This window comes from Pleurodeles waltl, chromosome 7 (genome assembly GCF_031143425.1).
Source record: "Pleurodeles waltl isolate 20211129_DDA chromosome 7, aPleWal1.hap1.20221129, whole genome shotgun sequence".
NCBI classification, from domain to species: Eukaryota; Metazoa; Chordata; class Amphibia; order Caudata; family Salamandridae; genus Pleurodeles; species Pleurodeles waltl.
In genome coordinates this window covers 1,143,552,893-1,143,574,351 of record NC_090446.1, presented here as the reverse complement: position 1 = coordinate 1,143,574,351, position 21,459 = coordinate 1,143,552,893, and the positions used below count along the sequence as shown (strand labels likewise).

The following is a 21,459-nucleotide window of genomic DNA, read 5'->3' as shown; positions in this document are numbered from 1 at the left end:
TCGACCGCTGGACAGTAAAGTTTGTGCACATTCTACATGAGCAGTGTCCACTTCTTGTGCAGTCTTCTCTGGAGTGTCCCTTCCAGACATCTGTCATGCAGCCACGTGGAGGACAGCGCATGCCTTCACAAAGCACTACTGCCTGGATGCTGAATCGCTCCATGATGCCGCAGTGGGTCAAGCAGTTCTTAGACATTTGTTCAGATAAGGTGAGCTGTTTGTTTCCCTCCATCCGCTTCTGATTTAATCACATTTTCTGGTTGTTATTTACGTACCTTTCTTGCATATTCATATATTTGTGTTTGCAGCGTTATTTTATTGCTCTGCATGTAACTGTCTAATGACACTCTTTATAATGATTGACATAGACAGTATTTCTTGGTACAGAAAATGTGTTACTTACTGCTTGCTACTCTATTCAAGCATGTGAATCTATGAAAGTTCCAATATTGGAGTAAGAAATAAGTTACTTACCTGTAACTGTAGTTTTCCAGTATTGGACATTTTCATAGATTCACATGCAGCCCGTCCGCCTCCCCGGAGGAGCTCCTCTTCTCTCTTTTCAGTGTGCTGGGTTATTTCAGCACTTGTGCTCGGAAAATCTGAGGGAAGGCAGCTCCTCACAGGAGGTTCTAGAGGGGTGAGGCAATCTGATTGGTTTGAGTTTGGGTCGATTTTACAAATCGACTAGGATGGGTTATTGTATTGAGGCCTACTTCATCTATTGTGTGTATACATCTTCAGGCCTTGTTTTATATTCCACTGGGTACTCCCATCTAAACGACGAGGAAGTATTCAAGCATGTGAATCTATGAAAGTGTCCAATACTGGAGACCTACAGTTACAGGTAAGTAACTTATTTCTTATAGTAATGAGTCTTGTCCAAAATAAAAGTCAACTAAAATGGTGCTTGGTTGGAATCCTTGGGTTGACGTTTTTATATTGAAGGTCTCCATTGACGATTTTTATGTCCAAGGTTTCTGCCTAATTAAGGAATTGCGGAGGTTGAAGAGGTTGAAGAGGTAGAGAGTATAGGAATTTTAAGGATTTGAGTCTGTGAGTAATACCCACCATGGAAAGCTATTGTTATACAGTTAAGTACATTTTCTCAAATGACAGACTTCTCAAGGGCTCTCGGATAAGAAGCATGCCTGAAAAGGCAGGCATTGCCTGGAACAGAAAAACGTGGATCAAGTGAAGGGTGCAGAATTGTCGAACAGGAGAGGTCAGGAGGGAAGTAGCAGGAGAGGCGGGATTAATATGCTAGAGGTAGGCCTAATTGATGCATTGGAAGGCAAGTTAAGAAGGAGGCTTTGGGGTAAGACAGTATAGGAGCACAGAAACTGAAGCAGAAGAGTGGTGGATCGGAAGTGGGTACACGATGTGGAAAAAGGGGATGACAGTTGAATAAGAATGACATTCTGTTAATGAGAGTGCTAAAGACAAACTACAACTTTTAACTTCTGGAATGTCTCTCCACTTTGTTCCAGGGAAATGATGTCTTGGATGATGAAAACAGACTGCCAATCCAGGAAGATGGTAACACTCGGGCCTATTTATTTTACACTTTCCTCTTGTCCAGTTTCACCGAAGCACTGTCCTGAATATTTTTTTATATTTTTAAAGAGAAAACATGCACGTGTCAGGTTATCAGAACATTAGCAGTGAAATGTTCCAGTGGCAAGTCACTGGTCTCTTGCACATGATAGGATGGAGTGTTTGTCACCAGTAACGTAAAGTTGGCATTTTGGTGCAACACGGAGGGGCTATGTGCACAATGGGGTCAGGTCTAGGGCCTGAAAAAACTGCTTCATTAGCATCACTTTATCCCAAGAAGGGAAGTGGTAGTGGCCCACCTCCTAATCGTTGACTAATTGTATAGGAACCAACTTTCCAGTTACGCCTTAAAGTGCTCAGCAAGCTCCTATCTCACTTAGACATTTTGATTCCATGTTTGCTTTGCCTGAAAATTCTGTTTTGGTGTCATAACAGTTAAGACGGTTGCTTCTCTTGCTTTTGCACACTAGGGCTAGTAGAGTAATCGTTCCACTTGTTTCTTTTCTTTAATTGTTGGGATGAGTACTTGAAGGGGTGACTTATGGAAAGAACAACAGAATAAAATACAGTGCAGGTGATTCGCTATAGTGTTTTTCATGTACTTGGAGTTCTTAATCGTTGGTAAATAGCAATCAAGCAGAGGGAATTTGGATTAGGATTATCTTCTTTTTTTTGGTGTGTGGCTTTGTGTCAGGGGTTATGTTTCTATGTGTGTTGGGATTTCCATTAACTCCAACCTGACGAAGGGTGTTGCTGTTTGTGACTGTGTATGGGAGTGGAATGTTGTTTGAGACAGACTTCATTATCATGTCCGCTTATCTCCCAGTTCACGCCCACACACACAGCGTGAATGTTCAGCCTGGTTGGGAATCTGAATGCAATGGCGCATGTGTGTATACTTTCAATAGACATGTTTTGAATTTGGCAGACGTACATATCACTCAAACACACATCAGTGTACATATGTTTGCACTAGGGTTGATTTGTGTAGGCATGCAGGTACATCTTTTGCTGCGGGCAGTTTTCAGTTTACGTTTGTGTGCGCATGTGCCTGCTCTCTACTCTGTTTCCAATCAGTCTTTCCCCATGCTGTATCGCGTAGCTCTGTCTTTTCTTCAACTTTGATCTCAGTCTGCCACCTTTCTTCCTTAAAAGTGTCTCCTTGTCTCAGTCTAATCTATGTGCTTCTGAGGTCCCTAGCCCTACCTCCTGCTAGTCCTTTGAAGTCTCTACTTCATTAACTTTGTTCCTTAGGGATGTATTTCAAACATACAGGGCTCAATGATTGTGAGGTCCCTTTTCCCCTCTCTGTCATGTTTGTTCCGCCAATGTCTATTTCTCCCACTTTCATCTATTTGTCTCCTATTTCCAGTGCTTTTGACCTCAAACTCTTTTAACTCTCACCTCATTGTTCTGTGAACATCTCTGTCTCTCATATGTTTTAGGCCTCTATCTTTCTCATTTACTTGCCCTGGATGTACATCTCTCTTACACACAGTGTTACCAGTGTTAAGGCCAGCACTTAAAATGTCCTACAAACACTTAGACCTTCTGTTCTTTTTAAAGCCTCAAGTGACTATAGATTTTCCACATTAGAAAAATTCAGTGAAGTGGTTAGAATACAACTAGGTGGTCATGAATAACTAAAGCTGTAGGGAAAACATGTTGCCACCATTGTCATGGGATATTTTTCATCATTTATAACTCTGTGACTTGAGGAGCGAGCAGTAAGTACCCCATGAAGAGAATGGAAAAGTTAAAATAGCATGGATTAAGAGAATATACTCTAGAGGACCATCGTTTCTGCCTCACAATCTGCCATGGCATCTGTGTCTTTCTAATTAGAATTGATTTGTCAAAGTGTGCACCAACCTCCAAGAGACAGCAAAAGAGGTTACTACTGCTGCCTAAAAAGCTACAATAGATGCTTTTACCTCTCCCAGAGAAACTGATGATTAAGTTAGACTTGTGCAAGAAAGTATCCATAAAACTATTGCGTTTTGGACAGATTAGTTGTATATGACAATTCTTTTAATTTTCTCAAATTTTAGTGTTTTCTGCAGCATACCTGAGAGTTTGCTTATCAAGTGAATGCAAATATTGCTTGGCTGGTTATCATATGCGGTGGCAAAGGCTGAGTACTGAGGACAACCCTATGGATAACATGCAGGACTCGTCAATGAGAAAAGCCTTAACTTAATTAACCATTGTATCTGAACTTGAAGCTACTGCATAGACCAACTTTAATGGTATATACTTGAAGGAAGCCACGTAAGTTGTGCTCCCATGCAGGGTATGGTCTTCCAGTTGAAGCAGCATTCCCCCGCCTAACTCCAATAGCATTCTGGTTGACACTGCTAGGGTTCACTCTAGCTTTGGAACAGCTTTTTCATGAACTTTTGCTTTCAGACAAAAAATTAACTCGCCTTTGGCAGCATGTGATTGACTACATGACCCGGATGGAATACCGCTGGTTCCTCCCACCCAGACTTTGCACCCTCCAGTTATTTGACTGAACACTTTATACAGTATTCCAGCACCGCTCAGGCCACTTGCACACTGCCCATTGGGGGTGGCCCTGGACATCTCTGGCACATTTCTCCTTGTCTACCCCTTTCCCACCATTCATCCCCTTTTCCCTTTCCCTTGTTCTTAGTTTGACTGTGTTGTTTCTTTATCTCCACAGCTAGAGAGTTGTTTACTAGGTTTAATATTCTTGATTTTTCCCTTCTACACAATTGGCCTCTTTGCTCCCACTTCCGAGTGCTATTGGATAAAGCTCCACTACCACCCCACCTCCATAGGGCTCCTGCGGTGGCTGCCGCAAATGTCAAGGGGGGAGTGGATCAATGAAAACACCTTTCCCGCCGCCGCCTATTCCTGCCACCTCACTTGTTGCTCCTCTTCTTTTGATGTCCCTGCATTCACTGGGACACCAGCATAGGCTCCCCAGCAATCCTGGTTCTACTTTCATGCTAAACCTAGCATTAAAGAATGGTCTGAGCGGCTTCGACTGCCATTCAGGTACAGCCCAGTGATCTGTGCAGTTTCTCCAGCCCGACTGTTCAAAACAGGTGGGTTGGAGAAACCTAAGTGCGCATGTGTGTATGGCTGGCCTGAGATAGCCGACCAAACACACATGCGTACTTAGGATTCACTCTCTCCACTCCCCGTTGCCCCCATCTCCCAAGACCCAGCCTCGCCACCCACTTTCACTGCTGGTTGAGCCAGCAGATCAAAATAAAACGATAGTAAGCTATTGTTTTATTTTTCATCTCCTGGCTTTTGGGGGGGGGGGGGGGGGGGGGGGAGGGGAGGGCGACGCTCTTCCGCCATTGCGGAAGAGCCACCCCTGCATGGCTTTCTCTATGGAGGACTGGGCAGGTGACTTACGGCGAGCTCTGCTCTCCTAAATATGAGACAGATGACGCAGAGTCTGGGATCCCTTTGACTTTCACTGCCCATACACACCTTGGTGGCCTTATACACTTCTTCTAGACGCTTCTCTCTATGGTTGCTTTGTTCCTTCTCAATTTTATTAGCTTGTTGATCTTTATGCACACGTCATGTCTACAGCATATTGTAAGTGTGACATGTACAAATACTTTACTGTCGAGTGCAGCTTGTTTCTTGTAATTTTACTGCCAGTATTTGTATTGCTTGTTGATAACTCAAACAGATTCTGAGTAAAAACAAAAAGTCTTTAATGATGAGCATGGTGCGAAAAAAAAAATGAATGTGAGAAGGATTATTTTCTGTAAGGATCCAGAGCAGACCAACGGCCACTTCAAGAATACTTTTTGAGGGCTGATGTTGATAGGGTAAAATGTGTTCATCTCGACACTGCAGCTGGCCATTTCCTTTCTGTATAAACCAGACTGAAATGTCTGTGCCGAAAGATTTGGGTGGCACATTTCCAATCTGTCAGGTTGTGGTGGACTGTTTTTCTGTGCATGGGCGATCCTGTCATCTTGCCAAACTGCATTTTGGCCTGTCTGGTAACTGTAGGTGTGGGACCATCACTGGTGCGGCAGTGTGGCAGAATCATGTAGGTTGTTTTCACTGGAATTTCTCTAATAATCTTAGACCAGAGCAGTGAGAGGAAGGCATAATGAAATTGCCATGACAAAGTAATCAGTGTGAAATTCCACAGAGATCTTTGTTCGAAAAACCTAGATGCAAAGTCTAGGTACATTGCATTGTCTGGTGTGGCAAATATATTAAGGTCTGGAAAATCACCATTCCTTGAGGCTGGTGTGCTCACCACTATTGAGTTTGAACCTGCTCATGTATTAGGACACCTGATCATTCTTCGAGAGGGTAAATGAGCTCTCCCCAGCTATCAAGTGTAGTACATGGTTGATGTTGTTTAGTACAGATTTATTTCGATTTATGGAAGGAATTCCTTTGGAGCAAAGTGTATAGCTCAAGTTTCAGCATGCTTATGTGTTGTCTTTTCTGCTGGTGACTAAGAGCCTTTGATTGTAGTTTAACAATAGGGCCTACCCAACTGTTGTTGGATACATCAAAGGTGATGGGTTGGTTGTAGAAGAGCTCCCTCTTTCATGATGTTCACTTAAGAGTATTGAGCTTTCTTTTGATCACAAACTTGTCTTCCCAGCTCTGCCACAGATCATAAAGATAAACCTGCATGGGCCTGCATGAAGATGCATTAAGATGATTAAAGAGACTGTAGTGTCCAGCATCCAAATGTATTCCTTTGTCAGTACATGATCCAGGAGGAAAATAAGTCCATTTTGAAGCTGGCTAAAACTGTTTTCATGCTTCTGCCTCCTGAAGGGCGTCTAGAAAATGCCTTTCAGGAGGACATAGCTCAGGTTTTTTAATCCACAAAAGTGATGTCGGACCTAAGATGTGCTCTGGACAGAGGTTTGTGCATTCTCATACATGCTTCATTATATAAGCATATTGTCTAAATATGCAGAGACAAATATACCTTCTTTGCAATGGCTGATTTGGAATGTGTGATGATCAAATTGTACTAAGGAAATAGGTATCTTGTATATCAATCGTAAACAGCTAATCACCTTTATCAGTTAGTGCAAGGCAAGCATTCAGAAGTTGATGAGGAGGATATTGGATTGTTAGTCATCTTTGCTGCCTTTGTTGTGGTGTCAACAAAAGATACAGTATGACTTGGAGGTGAAGGTTCCATAGGTTGGTATAAATTGCTATCTGAATGAGACTATTTAATACCAATGAGAGGAACAGGCTGAATTAAGACTTTCAGATGTAGAATAGCCAGTGCATAGATACTGGGGAAAAATGTAAGTTGGCTTGCAAATGATAGCCAGGTCTATGCAGTAAACCCTAAAAATACACTAAAAGTTGTGTTCTTATGCCCCGGTTCAGTAAAGAAATAGAGTATAAGAACATTGCAAAAAAATTGAAATATTGGCATGAACCTTCGAAATCCTTATTCATGTCAGTGCTACGGTATACAGATCTTACAAAGCCTAGACATGTTTTAGAAAGTAAACTTAGACAAAAAGTTAAATGAGATTTAAATGTAATAAGACTTGACAACCCATCTCCTTTCTAATCTGTACTGCTGACTCTGCTTCAGCTATCCACTCAAGGCGCTCTTCCAGGTGTACCATTATTACTTTAGGGGACGGTGAAGCTCCTGTTGATGCATCCTTAAGTATGCCTGTGTAGAGGAAGGCCCCACTAGAGTATCCAGACACAAAGGCTAGTACTAAAAACAAAGGGGCTGCACATGACCACACAGTACAGCTGAGTTCTCCCTAAGGCCTTTCAGGAACTTTACCTTGAGACCCTGACGTGCCACAAAAGATTTAGGGCATCGTTGCTTTGATGGCATCCTCACCTCCCCCTCTAAAGCCCGGCTTGGTCATCGAAGCAGAGGTTTATGGGCGTTAAATATAGGGCTCTCAAAGATGGTAGAGTCTTGGTCTTTGAACACTGTACTCAGTCTGTCATTGTGACTGCCTCTTCCATGAATTGTGCAGCTTTGTCCTACCAAATGGAAAATAATACAGAATATCTGGAGTCCTGTTACAAGATGATGTGCCCTGCCTTATGGTCTTTCTGACAAAAAAGGCTAACGCTATGCTAAATGCTATTAGGTCAAGCTTCAAGATATACCCTTACCATTAGCTTGCTCCGCTACATCTCCTTGCTCCAGAGTATGCATTGGAAGTGTATAAGTTTGCAATTCATATTGGCAAACAATCAGCTGAGCAAAAAATTTTGTTGCCCTTACCGGAGGAGGCACTGAATAACTTGAATGTCAGCCACACCTTGTGCTTTATTTCAGCAAAACCAGGACTCTGTGTTCTATGTCTTCTAACGTTTGCAGACGATCCTGCCTGCTGAGCTGCGGCTAAAGCCACCAGTGCCAGATGGATCATTGCCTACCAAATACTAGATACTTCAGGTTTACTCCTGTAACTTACCATAATGTACACTGTGTTACTTCTAGCCTGTAGACTTCCCCCCTCTGTGGCAGGCTCATTAACCATCATTCAAAGGCTACACTGGCTAATATTATGAAGAAGAGAACTAGCGAGGGTGTGCATATGCCTAGAGAGAGGAAGCATAACTACAGCTAAATCACAAGTGTTATGCTGAGCATGCAAAGATCCATTGTATTAGTTTCTGGTCCTCCCACCATGTGGCTGGTACAAACCAGTTGTAAATGGGTAGGAACCTAAACATTGTCATTATTAATGTCACTTTATACTTTATAAATTTGGTCCATGTTGTCAGAATACACACCTTTGGAATGAATATGAAAGAACTGGGATTGATTTTGTTGGAAACATCAGATTGTTATGAAAGACTGTAGATAATTTTAATGCAGTACATGGTAAGAGGCATTTCCTTTTAAAGATGTGTAAATAAATTTTGAGCATTTTCTTAATAGTTATATAAGAGACATTAATGGTGGCTTCCTTTGTAAAACCACAATTTGTTTATCTTATCATTCTTTCTCATTTGTGCAAGCTGATTAAGATTGGAAATTATTCATCAGGTGGTTAGTGGTGCACATATGGTTCAGTGGTGACCTCATACTATCCCAGAACTGATGGTATTAATGCACACCTAAGCGCCAACCCAGCCTACTGATGATTGTTCCTTTCTTTCTGCTGCCTTTGATGCAGAGGCACAAGAATAAAAATGCCAAGCTAGACTTGACCCCATATCACCACTCAAAGTCTAGCAACAAGGCTCAAGGACATCATGCTAACGCTAGCACACCCATAATGTCTCCTGGTTTAAACTGATCCTGCAAATGATCCCAACATGTTGTCTCTCCCCAGCAAATAGTGGCCTTCAAATAGACCATGCTGAAGATTTTTTCGTCTGAATCTGGCTTCCTCCAGCGCACCACTGGCTCCACGTAACCACAGGGGTTTCCAGTTGGACTTTGCTAGTGGGTCTGCTCTGATGGCAAAGGGCTCCTAAGATCAGCTACTGGGCCCGTACTGACCTCCAATTCAGAACCAATTCCATGCCGGTATCTTCTGTGCTGACACCGACTCTGCTAGCTGTGACAGATGGTCCAATCCCAATGCTAATCCGATCCCAAAAATGACGTTAGCTCGCTCCAGACCTGTATTATGCAATAAAATCATGAAAGAATGGCAGGTGATTATGCAGCCGGATTTCAAACCCAGACCTCTGCCTTTCACATGCTGATATGAAAGGCAGAGGTCTGGGTTTAAAATCTGGTTGCAGAAGTCATGCTGTTTTTGCCTTTTCTGTGGACACAATGCAAGACACTAGTGTCCCTTAGGACACTAAAGATTAGAAAGTGAACAGATTGCTGCCTCCTGATTAAACTGATAATTCATCATATCTTGACTCTTAAAATGCCAGTGGACTAGGACATATTTTGTGCAGAACCTTGACAGCTTCATTTGAGGCTTTACCGACATTTAATGAAGCCCTGAATGATGTCTTTCTAGTTACATAGTCCAAACAATGCTCTTGCCCACCAGTCATTTGGCTGGGTGACACAGACCAACTCATGGTGACCTGCACTTACAACAGAGAGCCTGATTGTCCAAGCTTCAGCAAGTAAGGTCACTCCAAATTCCTTCCTGACCAGTTCTTAAGGTGTGGAAACAAATATGTTTGATATATTTTGGAAAGCAGGTAGTGTAGTGGACCCTCACGTTACAGTGGGCCTAAGATCTGGATTGCCTCTCCAACTCCATTCAGATCTCAAAGGATATGCTGCAGAATGTGAGTTGGTAGATACCAACCAGACCAGTGGCAGGCCACACTACACCACCCAGAGTTTACAGAGGAGATAGACTCATCACAGCTGGGCAGGGGTGAGGGGCATCTTGAAAAGGTGAAATAAGATATCTTTAGTCTCTGGAGGGCCAGATCCATAACAGTCGTCTTTGGTTTTGGGCAACCGGTATGGCTCAAAAAGCCTTCCTATTGTCCATCTCATGGACAACACGACCGCCATGTAGAAACAGCAGACAGGCCTAGTGGGTTATTGAATCCTGTGACAGAAGGCACTATGCCTCTTACGGTGGCTGGAACAGCAGAATATCTCCCTGGTCACCAACCACTTGGCAGAACCCCTGAATGTCAGAGCAGACGAATTGAGCAAGCATTGTCTAGCAGAGTGGCCTATTCTTTCAAAGGTGGCACAAGGCATCTTCAATCAAAGAGGTGTGCCTAGATTTATTCACCACTGTTGATCGCACAGTGTCAACAATTCTGTTTGCTATTTTCTTCTAGAGTGCTCATTAAGTGAAGCATTTTGGCTGGAATGGGAGGAGACACTCCACACTGGTGCACCTTTCATTGCTACCACTTCTGCCTCACGTGCTGAGGAAGATCAAGAGAGGCTGGCCAAGGTCATTCTCAACATCGCGGACTGTGCCAGGAGAGCCCTGAGGTTCGTGACCAGCCACATTAGACAAATCTTGCCAGTCCTAGCGACCACAAATTGCTCTTAGGGATGCCAAATGTCAGTGTGTACAGTGACTTACCGTTCAGGAGACTCGCACAAGAAAAAATCTGCTACATGACAATTGGAGGAATTTGGCCGGAACTCTGCATTACAAAACCAATGAGAAGTTGCCAAATTCCACGAACTCTGCAGGCAGAACAGAATATTCCATCCACTCCTACTGTATACCAGTAGGTGCTAGACTGGATCTGGAGAGTTTTCTCAGCAATTTCCTTGCACTCCGGTATGTGGTGTAGTGCGGCTCCGCATCAGTGCTGTTCTGCCCTGGAAGTGATGTCATATAACTGCCACGTCTGCATGTCGACATGAGTTCCTTTCTTTCAGTGCCTTCCGGCTTGGAACCGGAGCCCGCTACCTTGATTTCTGTCACTTGACAGAAAACACTGTACAAAAATTTCACCAGTGTGCAAAGGATATGTCTCCCTCTAAAATGACAGGGTTCAAACCTTGTAAGAATTGCCAAAAATAGATGTCAGTTGCAGAACTACATGAGGCTGTCTCTGGTATTTCTTCTCCTTGCACTTCTTGACTCAAAGCTGTGCAACAGATATGATCGGATGAATATGAAAGCTCGCCGAGACGCAAGGCCAATCTCTGTGTCGAGCACTAGAGTACAGCTTGGAAGGCCGAGTCCTGATAGGAGTCAAGTTCCCAAGAAAGACCTTCATCGCACTCCAAGCCTTAAGGTAAGTCAAAAAAGAAGAAATAGAAGAAGTGGAAACACAGCTCCCCGTCATCTCTCCACTTACGTCATATGTCTCATGGACATCAGGGTACTTCAAAATCTCAGCCAACCATAGCAGAACCAACTCCAAAATTAGTTCAGATCCACCCAAATTCTTGAGTACACCTATGATGCCACAGCAAATGGAGGCTTTCGAAGAGGCAATACTACAAATTTGTGGCACACATTTGCATCCCACTGGCACATCTTCAGGCCCCATGGATCCAAGGAGGCCTCCAGTCAGGTTACACCAGGCGGATCCTTCCCCAACTGTGCCTCTTGACTGCACTCCGGGGTCCTTCCTAATTTCAGAACATATGCCGACTCCATACCCCAGTACTGATTACCATGCCGCTTCCCCAGGTATCAGTGCCTGCTGCTAATGTTGAAGGTCTAACCAGTAATCCTTTCAGATTCAGAAGCGAGTCTTCCACTATTCCAACTGAAGTTGCTCCCACCCTGACTTATCCCACAGCATTCTGAATCAGACATGCTTCCTTTGCTGCACAGATTTTCAGACGCAGAGCCACAGGACACCGACAATGCTGGTGACGAATCACCCCTGTATACTGATAAGGAGAATCGATTTCTGGACCTCCATGAGGCCATTCTTCTTGACGCCTCTCCACGCAATGGACTCAATTCTCCACCTAGTTTCCCTACCGACAAATCTACTTCTTTTGCTATGGGGATTAAAAGAGTAGCAAAAGTCCTTGATCTCCAGCTTCCCTCTGTGAACTTTAAAGCAGATATGCTTACTGAGGTACTACAGCCAGGGCAGACCATTTTAGAGCAACTACTCCCATCCATTATGTACTCACAGATATCCTTGTAGGCACCTAGGCACAGTCAGGATCTTGCTCCTGTCAACAGACCAATAGCCCGGCAGCACAGACTAGCTCCCCTAGCCCCTAACAGAGCTCTGAGTCTCTACATTGATCACGCTAATGATCACCAGGTGGATTATCAGCTCATTGTGAGAGTCTCTGAGGTGTAGAAAAGAAGAATGGTGCAGAAATGGATTATCTTTAGGTGGATCTTTCTTTGTGGTCTGACCAAGAAACAGTTTCTGAAAGGCCTGCAGACTCATTCTACCAGAGTCAAAGCTGCTACCAATATGCTGGCGCATGACGCGTCTGTTTTGGACATCTGCCAGGCTGTGATGTGGGTATCAGTCCACAAAAAGTACTGCTGCCTTGATAGCCCGGTCAGTGGGAGGGGCGTTTTCCCGATTCGGTCCTACAGGATTTTTGGGTCCAAGATTTTCCACAGACCCACTTCACGGGGAGGAACTGCTTAGGTACCTATTTACAAGGTGAGGAATCTGTGGTTACAAGTATTCATCAGAAGGACTTGCCTTCAGTAATGCTCATTCCTCACCCACCCTCTTCTCCATTCTGTTGAATGGACTCCCCTGGTCCATGCTAAAAAGATTCCAACTTAGTAATCCGTACATTGGCACAATCTGATTCCTAAGTCTCAGTGTCTGACAGGACAGATGTTATCAAAAAGAACATGCGCAGGTGGTCGTTATATATAGCAACCCTGGCATCATTTCCATGGTGCGACAGAGCCAAAGTGGAGCTGAAGGGGGCCACCTACTAACGCTTGAGGGAATTGCTGAGGAAAATCTTTGGAGCCAGTCTGATGCTCATTGGTACTCAGAAGTGAGGATCAGACAGAGTACCCACCAGAAAGAGCAATACCAAAAGTAAGAAATCTTTTTCTCCTCAGACAAACTGATCTGTAACAAGTTTCCTGAATAAGGCAGATCTTTTGCCTGTTGAGAATCCAAATTCTTGAATTCTCTTGCTTATGAACTTGAGGCCTGTCCGTTGGAGTATGCTTTCAGGTCTCAATTTAAAACCTGGGTGTTTCAGCCATAGGCCGTCTTGCTGTCTTCTCTAGGATATCATGTCTGACGCTCGGCAACAAGATGATTTATGTAAGGTGAATAGGGTACTTTAGAAAGTTTAAAAATAAAATACAAATAAAAGTTATTTTATTTCTTGTGTCCATCAAGCCCATCAACTACTTTCCCCAGGCATGGTAAAAGGTTGTTTTTAATCTCTTTTGCCATTTCTGTGTCTGCCTGGCCTCTCCTTAAGTCATCAGTGTTTTGTTTCATAAATGTTTTGACTCACATGGTCCCCACCCCCCAAACTATCTGTTATGCCTCAATGGGATCTAAACTTGGTCTCGACATTTCTCACATCATCCTTCAAGCCTCTGCACAACACATCTTTAAGACTCTTAAGACCAACAAGCGTCCTTTCATTGGCATTACATCAAAACGTTGCCAGAGTCGGCCCAGTCGCCCTATACCAAACTGTACTGAGGACCACAGTGGGTTTCTTACCTAAGGTATTGACTCCCCTCCACATTGGCTGATCAGTCACTGTGCAAGTGTGATTTTCTGTGTCTCTCCCCCTCGAAGGAGGAGAAGGCTCCATCATCTTAACTATAAAAGAGCCCTGAACTTTAACAAAGAGTGCACAAAAGAGCATTGCATGAATGATTATCTGTGGGGAAAAGCTATGCAAAAGAGAACCTTATCTAGGTGGCTAATCCTCAGTTTTAAAATCTGCTACACACTGTTCAAAAAGCAGCCCCTTGAAGACCTGTGCTCTCATTCCAACGGTGGCAAAACTTCTACAATGCCTTTGGCGTGAAGATTGCCTGTTCTAGACATTTGCCAGGCAGCAGCATTAAGCATCAGTACATAGTACATACCTTCACAAAACAGTTCTCCCTTGAGAGCCAGGTCAGACGGGAGGGTTACTTTGGCTTCCTAGTTCTGCAGGGCTTTCAGGTGAATACTCTTTTAAAGTGCAGAGCAGATTCCTCTCTGCCGCCGAAGCCCCCACCTTATTGTTCTGTAGAGTAGCCTCTTTACCATATTAAAAAGGTCCCAAGTTAAGAATCTGAGGACAAACACATAAGACTGATGTCAGCGTGCAGAGGTGGTACTTATATGTAACGCCACTCCGTCACTTCCGGGCAGTATAGAGTAGCTGTGGAATCATGCAGCGCCTCCTACTGGCACATGGGAGCATTGCTAGAAGAATTTTTCAGATCCTGGCTGTCACTTTGAGATATTCTAAAAGAGAATAATCTGTGATTAGGTACAGTAAATTGTTCCTTTAGACTATAGTATGTGCTAGACCATAGGGTTAGGTAATTTTCTTTGTATATTTTACTGCTACGTCCTACCTGTGTTACACCAAAAATGAATCTGCTTCTTGTGAATCTAAAGGCTGATTCTAAACGGGCCTGTACAACAGTGCCTCATCTCTGCCCAAGAGCAGGCATGATTTGGCAGCTGAGCGCATGACACAGTTGACTACTCAGAGAAATCGTGGTCACTCAGATCGCATCCGTTTCTCTTAGTTACATTAGTCTCACATATGCAAGGACAGTCAGAGGCCGTATATGTTTCAATAAGGTATTAATGAAGCAACTGCATCTTAGATAATAAAGCATGTAGTGCAATAACAAGGACGATAAAGCATGACAGGATTAGAATTGTGACAAGGAGAGTGAAGCATAAAAATAACGCTATCATATTGTCACTGAAGTCACTAATATAATTCCTACACAAAGAAAAATACATTTCCTACACTATGCACTAGCATCAGGGGATACAACTTAAATCCAAGGCCTAGGAATGCAAAATATGCACTTCCTGATACTTCTAAGAGCATTTCCAATGAGTGCCCAAGCAATAATAATATAGGATTGTGATGAATCTTTATCCTCACTAGTAGTCGGTCTAAACACCTGATCCTAATACGTAATTATGTTAGGGCAGGTCACTAATATTTGCATTGTATCCTCTTTTAAACTGGTACGACAAAAACACTGAGGTGTTTCCCTAAGCCCCCAAGTGTACAGTCTTTTAGGATTTATTTTGTGTGTGTGTGTGTGTGTGTGTGTGTGTAATTGGGCAGCAAAAGCACCCGTAACATATTTTTTAATAGAAGTGCTTATCCCTCATTATCAAGACGTAGAGATATTGCAAAGCCCGCTATTTTCTTTATTGCCAAATAAATTGTTGCCATATTGTTTAGATCCTTTGAAAATATCCTCTGGAAAGAAAAAGGTGTATAATACAGGACAAGTGTAAAGTGAGATAAAGTAAAAATTGTTATAAGATTACAGTGATCAATCATTCCCAAAAGGAGTCTGTTCAACCTCTTAAGAGTATTGTGAGTTTCATTTATTAGAGTGTCATAATTATATGTAAAGATTTCCAAAGTAGGTGGTAGAGGTTACCATGTTTTAGTCCAGTTTCTCAGAGCTGATATTACTCCGATTTTTAGTTTAGGTCAGTGGATTTGATGCCATCAAAGGGATCCGGCATCAAAACTGTGATATCATCTGTGTATGTCATCAGCTTGATTTCTAATTTATAAATATTATGAAGAAGAATTAAGAACCTTTAAGTGCTAATAGAACCTTTAAGTGCTAATAACCATGTCATTTGCAGTGTGTTTGAAAGGTTCGCCATACAAGAGATCTGCACCTTCAGCTCTTGAAATATGGTTTGCATTGCACTCTATGAAAAAAGCAATTACTGAAATACATTTTATTCATGGTAGATTACAGGAATGAACAGGAGACCCTATCAAACACCTTTTCTGTGTCCAATAGGACCGTCCAGACTGGTCTCCCAAGCTCCCACATAAAATCAAATACTAACATTTTTAAATTGGTATTGGAGTTTGTATCCCTGGTAGGAACAAATCCATGTTGCATAGGAGCACCAAGACTGGTGATGAGTCATCAGGCTTGTAGTTAAAGTTTGTGTGTACCTCAGCATGGCGAATAATAAGCAAGATAGGTCTGTATCACCCACAGGTTCTAAAATCCATTACTGTCTTTAGTAAAACAGAGGTATAGGTTTCTCTCCAATAAAGGGTAGTAGATACTTCCTCATGAAGAAAATTATAAAGCTTTAAGAGGGGTAACACTTAGAGAAGATGTTTTTTTTTTCAGAAGGTAGCTAGTTAGACCCAGAAGGCTTGGCAGCTGTTAGTTGCTAAACCGCTTTCTCTACATTCACTTGTTCAATAGGAGAGTCTAACACCTCTCTTTGCACGTCTGTTAGCTTATTAAAACATGTCTGCTGCAAAAAAAAGATTAATCTGATCCTGTGTAGCACAACAGACGTCCAAGTATAAGGCAGCTCAGAAAGACTCTTATTTGCCCCTTTGCTGACTGTGTTATGCCTGGCAGGATCTGTAATAGGTAAATTACTGATACACTCTCTAATTTGCAAAGCAAACAATCGACCCATACTTTCTCTATTTTCAAAGCACCTACTTTACTTTTTTGGAAAGCAGTTTTAGTTGCCTCATCCCAAATTTGTTACCTCAAAATCAATTGTATAGAGGTATGTTTAACACATTTAATCTTCTTGATATCCTCAAGCCACTGTTGTTTTATACATTTAGCATAGCACAGCCCAAACTGGAGGAGTGGATAAATCTTCCTTTTTTTCTTTCTTCCTGTTTGCTGGCAGGGGAAACTAAGTGTGGCCCCGCAGATGACCGATTTTAAAGTGTTCCAAATTATGCTGGAAGGGCCTTCATTTTTTGGAATTAAATCCTTCAAAATGTTCATTAACTCGAAAATGTCATATCCAGTAAGTTTATGGTAGAACACCCTCACCTTGCACTGGTAACCAATTTAAGACACTGCTCAGTTATGTACAATGATATAGTTACGATAGTGGCTATGCTTGGATTTTATGTCACTAAGATAAATTGTGTCAAACTAGCCTTTATAAAAAAAAATATATCAATCCCTGAAAAGGTTATATAAGTTTTACGATAAGAGACCTCTGAAACCAATTAATACCTGGTTCACCCCAGAGCTGAATACTACTAGAACAGCTCCCCTCAATTTGGTGCCACTGGTGGCAAGACTATACCCCTTCATCTGTGCTTAACTGGCAAATATAAATAGATAACTATGCGTGCCATCAATCAATCAATTTGTTAAGCGCGCACCTCACCCGGTAGGGTCTCCAGGCGCTGTGGTTTGTGGGGGAGCTACTGCTCGAAGAGCCATGTTTTCAGGCGCTTTCTGAAGGCTAGTAGGCCTGGGTCTTGCATATGTTGGTGGGGAGGGAGTGGCAGGTTTTGGGGGCGAGGTGGGAGAAGGATCTGCCGCCGGAGGTGGTGCGTTGGGTGCGGGGGACTGTTGCAAGGGCGAGGACGGTGGAGCGGAGCTGGCGGGTCGGGATGTGGAAGTTAAGTCGTTCGTTGAGGTAGGCCGGTCCGGTGTCGTGGAGGGCTTTGTGGGTGTGGTTTAGGATTTTGAAGACGATGCTTTTGTTGATGGGCAACCAGTGTAGGGATCTAAGGTGGGCGGAGATGTGGTTGTGGCGAGGGAGGTTGAGGAGGAGATGTGCAGCGGCGTTCTGGATGCGCTGGAGTTCTATCTGAAGCTTGGCTGTGGTCCCTGTGTAGAGGGCGTTACCATAGTCTAGTCTGCTGCTGACGAGGGCGTGGGTGACCGTTCTTCTGGTTTCTATCGGAATTCACTTGAAGGTCTTGCGTAGCATACAGAGGGTGTTGAAGCAAGAGGATGATATGGCGTTAACTTGCTGAGTCATGGAAAGAGACGAGTCTAGTATGAAGCCGAGATTGCGTGCGTGGGTGGTGGGTGTCGGGGTGGTCCTAGGGTGGCAGGCCACCATGAGTCATTCCAAGCTGTCTTGTTGGGTCCGAAGATGATGATCTCGGTTTTTCCTGAGTTCAGTTTGAGGTGGCTTGCTGTCATCCAATTAGCAATGGCCAGGAGTCTGGCGTGGAGGTTGTTCTTGACGGTAGAGGGGTTCCTCGTGAGAGAGAGGATGAGCTGGGTGTTGTCGGCGTAGGAAATGATGTTGAGGCCAGGGGGGGCAGACGATGCTGGCGAGTCATGTAGATATTGAAGAGGGTGGGGCTGAGTGAGGATCCTTGGGGGACTCCACATATGGTCTTGGTGGCTTTAGACCGGAAAGGAGGGAAGCGAACTCTATGGGTTCTTTCGGAGAGGAAGGAGGCGAGCCAGTCCAGGGCTTTGTGGCGAATTCCGGCGTCGAAGAGGCGTGTGCGAAGGGTTTGGTGGCATACGGTGTCAAAGGCTGCGGAGAGGTCGAGAAGGATGAGGGCAACGGTTTCACCCTTGTCAAGTCTGGTCCTGATGTCGTCAGTGCAGGCGATGAGGGTGGTCTCGGTGCTGGGGTCTGTTGGATATCCTGAGTGGATGGAACTCATGGTTTTGCTGGTTTCTTTACCGTTGGCAGGGGCCAGGTGCTCAGTACGTTGGTGTGGCAGGGTCCTGTGGGGTTGGCTGCGTCGGTGGTGGTGATGATGGTGGGTGGCACTCCTAAAAATTTCTCTGACCCTAATATGTCTTCCAGTATTTTCTCCACCATTGAAGAACTTGGGGATCCTCATGCACAACCTAATCTTTAAAACCACATACTCCCTAAACTTCAGTCTTCCTGACTGACGTTCTGTGGTAGAAAACTGAATGCGCTGCAACCCATTATAGTTAAATAGGGATCAGACAGAAATAGTACAGTTTCCTTTTTGGACCAATAGTGGATAAACAGATGCCTGACTCCTGTGTAAAAACTCTGGGTATCAAATTCAGTTCTCAGCTTACTATTACCAACCAGATTAACACCTTTGTCAGTTGTGTACTTTGAAAAATAAATAATTTATGTTTTCTCATTCACACACAAAGTGCAAATTATAAACACATTTATCTGTGCTTGAATTTATTTCTGTAACACACTCTTTGGATTTGCCCAAACATGCACTGCAAATGATATAGCTAGTCCAAAAGTCAGCGGTTAGGCTTGTTTTGTGCCATGGAAAGTATGATGAATTTCTCCTGCCCCGTCTTCCCTACATTGGCTTCCTGTTTGAGAATGAGTTATGTTTGCTGTATTAAGTCTTGTACACAAAGCACTATATGAGCAGAGACAAACCCCAATATCTTGTCAGAGCTCCGGACAAATCTCCTCTAAACATTCTGAAGATCCAATGTACTGCAATCCGTGGAAGTGCATTTGCGGTGGGAACAACCCCAAATGTTCCTTGTTTTACTTCGAGATTCATTTAGAAACTAACCTGCTAAAATTGAGGAAAGCTTAAAAATTTGACTGTTTCCAATGAAAAATTCTAATGAAAAACTTTCTTGGGTGATCTGTAAGTATGGTAGCTGATTCCTGTTACCTTAGCAAGGCAGTACTACTTTCATTTTATAAACGGTTTTCTGAAACTGGCTTATGGTAAGGTTCTCACAGTGCCAAGATACCCCAAGAGCACATGTTGCACTTAACCAAACCAACATAACACCTGTGGCCACTCTGGTGGTGTCTGCTCTCACTCTGGAGGGTGTGCTGCACATATAAATAAGAGCTCAGCATGAGGGAAGATTGACCATTATGTGAAAAGTTGTGGGTCAAGAACCCAGGTGCCCACAAGACTGCCTTCTGACTCAGAAGATCAGGGTTGTTAAGTACACACCATCACTGTCAGTGGTGAAGGAAGGCATTGTTCACCTTAGTTCAGTGCTGCTGCATTGTTTTCAGAACTTTATCAAAGTGCCCTTTTCAAGACTGAATAAAAGGCTGAGTTGATCATGCACTTGTGAATCTGTCATAACATGCAGTTGTTGCCAGTGTGACCTCTTGTGACAAGAACTGTTACACAAATTAATCTATGGAGTAATCACTATTGAATTGCACTTGTGCCCAATTTATGCCAATGGCTGTACTTGTGTATAGTCTCAGTAGATCGGAGAGAGGGCACTGTAGTGGGTGTAACACATGATTGGGAATAGTAGATGAGATTTCTTTGATTAAAGTATTTTTTTCACTATGATACACATTGGACTGGACAGTAGGTTATTGTGTCTGTTTGGCTGTTGATTTCTGGGCACTTATACCCCTCCTCCCACGGAAGCCTGTGATTGCTCGCTCTCACTACCTGAGAATGAAGTGCAAAAAAGTTGTACTTAGCCCAGTTTGGAGAGCCTCACTAGGCAGGACACCAAGGTCAACCAACTTCCCCACCCCCTGCAGTTATGGCCCAGTATCCCCCTGTATGTCTTGTATGTCCTGTGCCTGACTCCTCCAAATGGGGTCTGACGTACCTCAATTGACCACTGGTTCCAGTTGGTAATTCAGGCAGTCAGCAAAGAGTCCTGACAGACTTTCATACTTGGTCAGCCGAGCCACATTTGGGATGCTTGCACCGTGTCCGAAATGAAGAAAATAAGTTACTTACCTGTAACTACAGTTCTCCAGTATTGTATCTTTCATAGATTCACATGCTTGAATCATTCCCCGTCATTGAAATGGGAGTCCCACGGTACCATAGTAAAGCATTATGGATACCATAGGCCATAATGGAAATGCAGAGTCAATTCAAAAGCCTATCAATGTCCTTTTAAAAAAAAAAAAAGAAAAAAAAAAAAAAAAGGACCACATTTGAAACTATAGCCAATCAGGTGACAGAAACCTCTAGAACACTCCCAACAGAAGCAGTTTCCCCTCAGATTTTCGGGCACAAGTGGGAAGTCAATATCCCAATATATGAGGGGAGCCTCTGAAGCGGAGGAGGGTGTGTTGCATGTGAATCTATGAACGATACCAACACTGGAGAACTGTAGTTACAGGTAAGTAACTAACTTATTTTCTTCCCCGGTATTGGATCTTTCATAGATTCACATGTTTAAATCAGAATAGCAGCAGTATGTAGACTTTTAAAAACTGCAGTCCTGTCACCCTTGCGGGTGGTGGGTTTTTAGATAATGAGCACAACAGTAATAATAACCAACATTATGGAGCTAATAATAATAAGAAGAATGGCAAGAATAACAATAAACAAACTTCTAAGTGCAGTAGGATATACTCAGTGTGCAGTCAGTGGTTTTAAATTAATTCCAAAAAGACAGAGGCCTACCTCATTAAAACAGATGTCGTAGAACTGCTTGTCCCACTCCCGCATCACTCTGGTGTGTTGAATCTAAGCAATAATGCCGCATGAAGGTGTGGACCCTCTTCCACGTTGCAGTGTGGCAGATGTTCTCCAAAGACACGCCTGCAAACAAGGTGGTTGATGTGAAGATTATTCTTGTAGAATGTGCCTTTGTCTTAAAAGATAGAGGTTTGCCTGCCTTGGAATGG

The 21,459-nt window shown here is 43.3% G+C and overlaps 1 protein-coding gene across 3 annotated transcripts in view; it reads left to right on the top strand.

The window, feature by feature from the left end:
- Positions 1-21,459, top strand: part of RNF157 (ring finger protein 157) — a 494,906-nt gene that overhangs the window by 363,166 nt on the left and 110,281 nt on the right. For all 3 annotated transcript variants that reach the window (XM_069200214.1, XM_069200215.1, XM_069200216.1), the window contains exon 17: positions 1,491-1,539. In XM_069200214.1, coding sequence (XP_069056315.1) covers positions 1,491-1,539 — 49 coding nt within the window. The remainder of the gene's footprint in view (positions 1-1,490; positions 1,540-21,459) is intronic.